Source organism: Python bivittatus, unplaced genomic scaffold (assembly GCF_059951505.1).
Source record: "Python bivittatus isolate LINGU-HERP-01145 unplaced genomic scaffold, Pbiv_v1 ctg000470_np1212, whole genome shotgun sequence".
In the NCBI taxonomy this organism is placed as follows: Eukaryota; Metazoa; Chordata; class Lepidosauria; order Squamata; family Pythonidae; genus Python; species Python bivittatus.
The window spans coordinates 3,925,569-3,936,331 of NW_028277065.1; the positions used below are offsets into that span (position 1 = coordinate 3,925,569).

A 10,763-nucleotide genomic window follows, 5' to 3' on the forward strand; every position below is an offset into this window, starting at 1 on the left:
ATTCATTTTTTCTATTTCATGCAAAAAGTCCAAAAGGAGTTTCCTTATGGCATGAAGGGCCACAATTATGTCTTAGTATATAGGAAACCATATTCAGGTGGACATTAAATTTCCTACACAACAACCTGTGACATTAGACTGATATATAAACCCATCCATCTGTGGCAGCAGATGGTACATAAGTCATGATGGTACTTGGATTCTTTGTTATTACAAGTTGATCTCAAGAATAGCAAACACAGTTTTTATAATATTATTTCCATCTCCTATTTTAGCCATAAAGACCAATATAAGAAGACATTCCTGAAAAAAATAAATAATTAAAACCCAACTCAGTATACAATCCTAGTTCCTCTTTGTGTGTTCATAAAGAAACTATTCCCCAAATAGCCATACTCACACTAAATCTGAAAGAGATCACATTCATCTACAGTTCAGTGGAAACTCTGCCTGTCTAGGGTTTGTGGAGGATGCAATATATAAGAATGCATAACTTTTGCATCACTTCACACAACCAATAGTAATGATTTTTTTTTTCCTGCTAACCGGAAGTATTTTGGAACCATCCCAGAAGAATTATGAACTAATTCATTTACAGTCACAAATTTCTGAGGAAAAATGTTTGGCCAACATTCAGCATCTAATACAGTACAATAAAACAATCAGGCAAAGATATACAACAAATAAATGGGACAGACAAATGATATTGGATGAAACTAGCATGTCAAACAGCATGTTTTTTTTTATTGTTGAATTTTATTACCTTTGAACTCTGTATTCTAAAAGCTAGAATAAACTCTAGTTTGCTTGCAAGCGTTTCCAAGCATCAAAACACTGAATTAACTATCCCAACAGACTTTGGTGCCCAAAGACTTTCCTTCAGTTCTAATAATTGTTTTTTGTATAGTTTTGTTTGATAAGATCGTGCGGGGATAGAAGTCCCTTTAGTGAGTTCCTAAGAAGTGACACTTTTGTGGGTAATTATAGAGATCTGAAGGGGAGGATGGGGGTGGGGGGTGGGGGGTGGGGGGTGGGGGGATTTGGGTTAACAAGTGGCTGCTTGTTTTGGTGTCAGAATATGTGTGTAATATTCTGTAATACACACATATTCTGACATCAAAGCAAGCAGCCACTCGTTAACCCAAACCTCCCCTAACCCCCCAGCCCCCCAACCCCCCCATCCCCCATCCCTCATCCCCCATCCCCCCTTCAGATCTCTATATATACCCACAAAAGGGTCACTTCATCCTGGGCACAGAGAGAACTGCTCCTGTCTGTGCTCTTGCACTCTGAAGGTGCCGGTCACAGATATTGGCAAAACGTTAGGAAACAAAACTTCCAGAACACGGCCACACAGCCCGGAAGACCCACACCAGCCATCATATGCCGGCCGTGAAAGCCTTCGACAATACATTTCCTCATTTTCTTCTTTCTATCTTTTACCTGCCCCAGTGTTTTGGTTAGGCTAAAATCGTAGAGAAATGTGCAGCAATCATTACTGTTAATGACTCTGCTTTTATAATTAATTAGTATCTCTTCAGATGTTGCTTCAGTCTGATCACTGAAAATGTCTAAATTTATTATAAAAGTGCTGTGCTAAAAGTACTGTGCTAGGTAAAGAAATATTAGGCCAGATTTAAAGGTTTGTTTTTTAAAAAATATTTCCTCTAACATATAAATCCAATTCTCATTAATTTAATGAGAGAGAGAGAGAGATTAGAGGTAGAGAGATTCAGCTTTGCCAAGCATAATAATTTTTCCTACTCCATCATATGTTGTAATGACATTCCCAAATGAAGCAAGTTTCTGCTTGTTGATCATTAGCTGAAGGGGACAATCAACTCATCTCTAATCCAGGACTGATTAGATCTTCTTGTAGTCCATGATTTTCAAAATAACCATCTCCATATCCATGATTTCAAATCTATCTTCCTCTCCCTTTCATAGCTATTCATTATCACTGGAAAGATTACTGCTTATCTAAATTAATTAAGATTTCCTGATTTTAATTAATTCATTTGATGATTATATAATTTGAAAAATATTCCATATTCTGAGCAAAGCTCAACATTTGTGCAAAATAACATAACTATTGTCATGAATCTTAGCAAAAATATTTCGATAAGCACCTCATTTCTTATTTTTTAAAAAATGGGGAAACAATTGCCACATTCAAGAAAAACAATGGATATAGTTATCTGAATATATTCTAATTCAATCCAATTAAAAATAAATAAATATCAACAATGTACCACCATTATGAGAATTTATTTTTGTTGTGTGATGACTTTTCTCTTTCCTTAAGTTAAAGATATTAAGAAGTATAGTTAATATACTTAACTATATTGTTCTACTACAATGTGTGTTTTCATTTTTTTTCCCTTAAAAGTCAATATATACATATATTACACCTTAAAGTTGGCACTTATATCACATTTATGGTGATGAGCTATGAAAGAAACTTCCAAGTAAACATATAGGAAATTATACTGTAAAATAGTATCAATTGAAGCATCCCTTCTATATAATAATGTTAACTGTTTTGTCCTTTTATTGAGTCTGAAATACAATCCTGCTCCTGCTCCTCCTCTTCCTCCTTCTCCTCATCACCATCACCATCACCATCATCACCATCACCATCACCATCACCATCACCATCACCATCACCATCACCATCACCATCACCATCACCATCACCATCATTCTTTTGGACAAGGACATTTTAAGAATTCCTTCTTCCAAATTGAATCTACTCAGGGAGTTGTATCTTCATCCAAGGTTATTCTTTCAACAGATGGCCATAGTCAATACAGTGGAAATGTATTGGTCCTATTTTAGTTCTAGGCATGTGTAACTACATCTTTGAAGCAACCAGTCAGTCTATATGAGCACAAGTGTTCCAAATACAGGTTTTATATATATATATATATATAAAGTATAAATTAAACATTATTATTTGGGAGGATTTATTTCATTTTCATCCTTTCTTTTTGCACAGGCTCAAATGAAATATTTTCTCCCTCAGGTAATTAACAACATAGGCACCCTTTCACCCTTCTATTCGAGAAGATGACAACTGGTGTTGCTGAGTCTTTCTTCCACTATAAATGCATCCAGGAAACTATAGCACTTTGAGGGAATTTGTTTTAGAGGGCATCCCAGTTCCTGATCATCTGGTTATCCTTTTTTTCTTTCTTCTCTTATTTATCTTTGCTTTGTCACTGCTTGGTAATCTAATTATTGTGACTGTGGTTCTACTCAGTTCTTGCCTTCATAGCCCGATGTATTTTTTCCTCTTTAATTTGTCTATACTGGAGATTGGATTCACATTCTCCATCATTCCAGCCACACTATCCAACCTTCTATCAACAACAAAAACAATTTCATTTTATGGCTGCCTAATTCAGTGCTACTTCTATTTCTTCCTTGGAGTGGCAGAGTTTCTCCTCTTGGCTGTTATGTCCTTTGATCACTACATAGCAATATGCAATCCTTTACACTACCATTCTGTTATGAACGTCAGAGTCTGTATTTACCTTGTCCTTTCTTGCTGGCTTACAGGATATTTCTTTATGATGTGGCCTGTGGCTGCTATAGCCAACTTGCCATTCTGCAGATCTAATATCATTGATCATTTTTTTTGTGACATTGAACCTCTTCTTGCTCTTGCTTGTTCCAACACACACTACACTGAGCTTTTGGATTTCTCAATAGCTATCATTGTCCTTTTGGGATTGTTGACAATAACGGCTGTATCCTATATTTATATCATCACCACAGTGCTAAAAATCCCATCCACCACTGGAAGACAGAAGGCCTTCTCCACTTGTAGTGCCCACATCATAGTGGCTTCCTTATATTATGGAAGCGCAATATTTATGTATCTGAGGCCATCAAATTCACCATCTCTAGATCTCAAGAAAGTTGTGAGCATCTTAACAGCGGTAATAACTCCAACGCTCAATCCTTTCATTTACACACTGAGAAACAAAAAAGTGAAAGAGGCCGTCAGAGACTTAATAAGACAAAGATAATAGTCACACATGATGGTGCAAGAAATAGTGAAATGTTCTGTGCTTTCTGTGATCACACATAATTATTTTCAATATTGCAGAAAGAAGAAAAATGTTTAAAAAATTGAAAAAACCTGTTTGGTTTTCTATGGAAAATCTGTAAGGGAGCAAAATTGTTCATGAATGATGTACCAGCAGTACATCATTGCTCTATTGTTCATACTTTTGTAAGAAACAAGGAAATTCTGGGACACAACTAAATTCATTTTCATTTGGTTCTGTAAAACTAAACTGAACAAATGTAATATGAAGGTGGATGTCCAAATACTATGTTCAAATTCTTTTTTTAATTTTTATTAGCATAAGACAATCCCACCTAAATAGTGATAATTACATTACTACATAATTCCAAGGCCGGCTACTTCATAGTCTCAGTCTGTCTTTGTGTCTAATGTTTTTTACACAAGTTTAATTATTTTCTGTTGTATATGTTAAAGATTGAGACTAGAGCCAGTTTGGTGTAGTGATTTGGGCATCAGGCTAGAAACTGGGAGACCATAAGTTCTAGTCCTGCGTTAGGCAAGAAACCAGCTGGATGACCTTGGACCAGTCACCCTCTCTCAGCCCAAAGAAGAAGGCAACGGCAAACCGCTTCAGAAATCTTGCAAAGAAAACTGCAGTGACTTCTCCAGGAAGTTGCCAGGAGGCAACACTGAATTGAAGGCACAAAAACACACACACACACACACACACACACACACAAAGATTGAGACTACAAATCTGAGAAGAAAATAAAATTCTGCATCAACCAGAGTTTCTTTTTTTGGGAATAATACAGGGCAAAGCATACATCTAATTACTAGAACTTGATAAATAATTTGATTAACTGTGCAACACGAGGAAGCTGTCATTAATTCTTAATAGATTTTTTAAAGAGAGATCATATATCCAGCTGGGGATTTGGCATAAATGTTTTCCAGATTCACAATTACTAAAAATGTGCTCACCTGAAAAAATGCAATAAAAATGTTTTGTCAATGTCATTAATGTATTATGAAAGGGAAATGTAACTTATATTTGTAGAATCAAAATGCAGGACACAAATGCAGAATAATCAAGGCTTCACTGCAGTGTTTACTGAGCAGTCCGTACTGGAGGGGATCCCACCAGAAGTTAGTGGGAGGCACTCCCCTGTAGGCAAAATGGATGCTCTGATATTTATACAGTTCTACAAGAAGGGGAAGGGATATATACGCATATTCATATGATGATGCAGGCATACCTAAATAAGCAATAGTTCTCAAGTTACTCTCTGCCCCTCTGTTATCTCTTAACTGCTAGTAAAACAACAGTGTCACAGAGAAGAAGAAACAAATTAGTTCAAGGTGCCAAATGCCAGGAAGAAGGCACCCTCCCTCTGGGCAGTTGCCTAGATTGCTATGGGGATCTTTGTGATAAGGAGTTTACAACTGGCCTGGTTCACATCAGCTTCAAGGATGCTTCCACATGCCTTTATATTTCAAACTTATTAAGGCGATCCCATTCATCTGAGGCCTCTAAAAACTTGTCTTTTTCACCCAAAGATTCATTTTTCTCACATATTCTTATACCATTTTTCCCTAAGGAGCTTGTGGCACTTAAGACTTGAATCCTCATTTTGTCAGGTCTCAGTTGTATCCAGTCTTTGAATGCAGATACTCACTAGGATTCCAAGAGAATCACAGTTTGTGCCTTGGGACTTTATTTCTTGAAAATGTCTCTGTGATTATGGCTCTTGCATGTTTGTGGGGAAATAAAATCACAACATCTTGAATTACCTTTTCACTGTCGTGCCTGAAGAGGTAGTATCTTTGATTTATGGTTTTGCTTGTAAGTGTACTTTAATTCCATTGTGGTTTTAATTCTGATAGCTAACTTGACTGACATCTTTTAATGGAAAACTGGGAAATAAATTCCATAAAATGCATAAAGGTTGTTTTAGGCTCACTGAGCAGCACACAATATCACTATACATTTACCTGAAACTAAAATTTTCTTAATAATGTCTTACTCCAATAACACAGTAAATATTTTTTGAATGACTGTGGAAGAAGCTGTTTGATTATTGCCCTGATCAGCTTTTTAACGAGGCAATTATCTGCTGGTTGACTTTAATTATACTACATTGTAATAACTAAATTGCCATAACTTGAAGAATAGGAGGGCCAGGAAGGGATGACTTGGAGAACATATGGTCAGAATATAGGATCAACTAGACAACCAGTGACCTATTGGGTCATTGTTTCAAAGATATTTCCTTACCTAAACAGAGGAACAGATTGAGCAAAGGCAAAAAAGCAGTGGAAGTGTGAGCGACTTACGACTTGGTGCCAGCTTCCCGGTTGACTTTGCTAATGGGAAGCTGGTAGAAAATTTCCTTCCTTCCTTCCTTCCTTCCTTCCTTCCTTCCTTCCTTCCTTCCTTCCTTCCTTCCTTCCTTCCTTCCTCCCTTCCTCCCTTCCTCCCTTCCTCCCTTCCTCCCTTCCCTCCTCCCCTCATGCCCATCAGGAGAGCCTCAGTGAAGCCTCTTTCTCCTCTTCCTCCTCAGCAACCAGCTGAACTGCCTGCCACTTTGCTGGGGGGAGATGGAACCAAGGGAGCCACAGACCATGAGTAAAACTGCACCCCCACTCCCCATTCTGGCATGTCCCCAAGGAGGCCCTCCCCTGAGGGTGGAAGAGGACTCACCCATTGACCCCAGAGCCCCCCTGCCAGTGCTACCTCACCAGCAAACATCCAAGTTGATGCCCCATCCTTCCCTCAATGCCCATCGCCATTAAGAGATTTCAAATGTTTGCCCCATTTCAAAAGCAGCCAATTGCCAACTGCCCATCAGGCCTTGCTGCCATATGATCAGGCACAGGGGACAGAGGGAGGCAGGAAAGAGGTCACAGATATGCCCATGACAATCACATGACCTGAGCTGACCACAGCAGCACAGCAGCACAGCAATGCTGAAGCAGATACAAATTTCCCAAATTTCAATCCCATGGGAGAAATGGGTCCTGGATTTTAGACACATTCTGTAAGTTAGCCCATTTGAGACACCTTGGTTCAAAAATTGTTGCCCTATGACACACTACTTCACCCAGTTAAATGTTACAGACACGAGAATTTTTGTAGTATATACATGTAAGGAACAGATTTGGTACCCTGAGGAGCTTTTGGTTGAGATGGGAGATGAAGGTATAAATCAAAGCAGGAACAAAGATCCCTAAAATCTTGTTCAGGAAAAGGTCCAAATGGCCTTCAGAACCATGGTAGCCAGGGATAGCTAAAATCTTGGGCAATAAGAAGGACATAGGACAACTGAAAGCATACCTCCAGGTTCAAGGAAGAAAGAAAAAATAAACTTTCAATCAAAGTTCTCAACAAATGGAGGGAATAAAATAGAAGGAATAAATAAAAGGAAAATGATGGATTTAGGTTTATGAATTTAAATTAAGAGTTGGAAGCAAACAAGAAAAGTTTCTACATGGGGAGTGGAAGAGGGTTATACATCTACTGTGAGTAATATGCAGACATCCAGCACCCTATTTTTGGCCCTCAAAACACTCCAGGATCATGATCCTGAAATTCAGAAGCAAAATGATCCATTTTCACCAGCATCTTCTTCTCCATTTGAGATTTGGGGAAGTTTAAAGAGAATGATAATGCAAGGCCTCCATGTGTTAAAACATTTCAAGTCCCATTTCTTCCAAAACTGATGGTTTGCTGACAAGTCAAAAGGTTGAGTGATGGCTCCTGACTCACAAGAATTTCTCAATCCAGAGGTATTCACAAGGGTTCAAAATGGGACAGTATTCATATTGTGAATACAAATATTCCTCATGGTCTTTCTGAAATATTCTGTTTCTATATTCCTTCCACTTCTCATATATAACTTTTTTCCCTGAAAACACAAACAACATATTGACTATGTGAAGTGGGGCTCCATTTAAATTTATTGACCATACTGATGTATGTTTCTAAGCCGAATTCTCAAAGATATTACATACAGTGGGCATTTCTGAAGGATTTTTCCTATTGCTTCCTTTACATCTTTCTTCCTCAGGCTATATAAAAGGAGATTCACCATGGGAGTTAAGATTGTGTAGAACATAGAAAATATTTTGTGTTTTTCAGGTTCCGCTGAATGCCAAATTGGGGTAGCATGTAGACAACCATGATGAGAGTCCCATAGAAAAGAGCAACCACTGAAAGGTGGGAGGAACAGGTGGAAAATGCTTTCTTCCTTCCAACAGTGGATGGGATTCTTAAGATTGTGATTATGATATAAACATAAGAAGTTGTGGTGAGAAGGAAAGGAGGCAGTGTGAAAGTGCTGGCAAATATGAATGCTGTCAGTTCTGTCCAATAAGTGTCACTGCAAGAGAGTTTGAGCATAGGCCTTAATCACATAGGTAATGATCAATTTCATTGAAGCCACAGAAGGTTAACCCTGACATTGAAATGGTTGTAATGGTGCTGACCCAAAGCCCACATAACCACGATCCAGCAGACAGCTTCATACAAAGCCAGCCACTCATAACAGCTGCATAATGAAGTAGCTTACAAATAGCTAAATATCTATCATAAGACATCACAGAAAGGAGATAACATTCAGTCCCTGCTAGGCATGCAAACATGTAATACTGTACAAAACAGCCTCCAAATGAGATCTTTTTCAACCCAGTCTAGAAGTCAGCCAGCATTCTTGGAAGGATTGTTGAACTGTAACAGATCTCCAGACAAGACAGATTGCCTAAGAAGAAGTACATAGGTACATAAGTACATAAGTATGAAGTACATAAGTATGAAGGTGTCGAATAGCTATGATGAGTACAACCATAAGCAGATTCCCAGACAGAGTCAACAAATAAATGCTGAAAAATACCAAGAAGAGAAGACGATGTGTTCTGTCTTTCCAAGGTGGAGTTTAAAAGAATTCTTTGAAAGTAGGTTTTCTTAGTTAAGACTTTGATTGTTATGTTGAATTCAAGTTTCCTATGTCAGTAGAGAATTGCATAGAATTAACACAGTTCTTGGGATTCAGGATACCCTTTGATGCTGTGTGTAAAGCAGTGTTTCTCAAACTTGTCAACTTTAAGATGTGTGGACTTCAGCTCCCAGAATTCCCCAGCCAGCATGCTGGGGGAGCTGAAGTCCACACATCTTAAAGTTGACAAGGTTGAGACACTCTGTTCTAAAGTGATCCTGAGGACGTGAGCAAAAGCCGGATAACAGGGTGTAAAAATGTCAGACAATGGGTATTGTAAAAGTACCAAATGCAAGACTATACGCTATGAATTAGTCCCTCTTATTTTGATTGTCTAAAACAGATTTGGAACAAATATAGAACCCAGAAGATAAAGGTTATGCTAGCAGATTGTTCTGCAGCATTCTATTTCCCATTGTTACAATAAGTTAAAAACCAAAGTAAAATAAAAACAGGTGGGACATAGAGCAAGATTGAACACAGCAGAGATGTGAACAGAAACACTGAAGCCTTTAGCCAACAAAGTGAGGACCTTGAATTTAGCAAATGGTTCAACTTTGGGCAGGCAGTAATACAATGGTGTGTGAAATGCCCTTGCTAGTTCAATGTATTTATAGATCAATGTATAAGGGATATTTGTACTCTCATTAGAAGCGTGTTAGTTGAAGACATGGATTTTTGTGTAGTTGTATGCAGATTATGCTCTTTTGTTAGCTAAGAACCTGACTTATTCTATATTTCTTTTCTTCACTCTGCATAATGTTAAATGATAGATATAATATACTACGGACCCCGTCTGCAAGAGAATTTCATCTGACGGGGTCCAGGAGGTGAGCCTTCTCTGCAGCAGCTCCTGCCCTTTGGAACACCCTTCCCCCAGAAGTAAGGTTGGCCCCCTCCCTGTTAGACTTCAGAAAGAAACTGAAGACCTGGGTTTGTCATCATGCATGGGGTGGGGATGGGAGTGGTCAGTTTTGGGGGTGGCTGGTTCCCTAGTCCTGCCTGACCAATATTATCTGGTCACAAGCTGCAACAATACCGCCATCGCTTGGATTTTATCATATTTAATAATTGTATTTATGCTGTAATATTTATGTTCTTATTGGTTTTAAATTGTTGGGTTGTGAACCGCCCAGAGTCCCTCCTTGTGGGGGAGTTGGGTGATGATATAAATTTGATTTATAAATAAATAAATAAATAAATAAATTGAGCATGTACTAATGTGATTCAGATCTGCAGACAGGGACAGATTTCAGTGATGCTCCCTCTGAGGGAAATTATGATATGGGAAACTGTATAAAAAAGTAGAGACAGTTTCTTTTGCCGTATCCATCTGAAGAATTCCAGAGACATCCTCTTTTTTTCTGTATGCATGGGAGAAATGGGGGTAGGGGTGACTGAAGGAAAGAAAAAGGGATAGAGAAAGAGAGAGAAATCATGATGTTTCTCACTATTTTATTTCACTGATATCTTTTTCTACGTGCATCAGGCTTAACACTGGACATCTTTATTGCAGATCACTGATCTATAAAGCATAGAAACAAACACATAATGAAAGATTGACGTCAGCCATTCAAGGCAGGCAGACTAGGAAACCCAAATTACGTGTGCTAATACTACTTTTATTATAAGATTACATTAACAGAATCTTACAAGTCTGAATGTGCTTCCTCCTCCCTCCTTTTATCATTGTGAGAACTAGGGAGGGTCGTGTCTGAGACATTGTCTCAGGT

General features: G+C 38.2%; 1 protein-coding gene across 1 annotated transcript; it reads left to right on the plus strand.

Moving 5' to 3' along the window:
• The first annotated feature begins 3,107 nt into the window (after positions 1–3,107).
• Positions 3,108–4,034, plus strand: LOC148215668 (olfactory receptor 6M1-like). Its single transcript, XM_088143076.1, has one exon. It carries the CDS (start codon positions 3,108–3,110, stop codon positions 4,032–4,034), a length of 927 nt encoding a protein of 308 aa, XP_087999202.1.
• Positions 4,035–10,763: the final 6,729 nt, after the last annotated feature.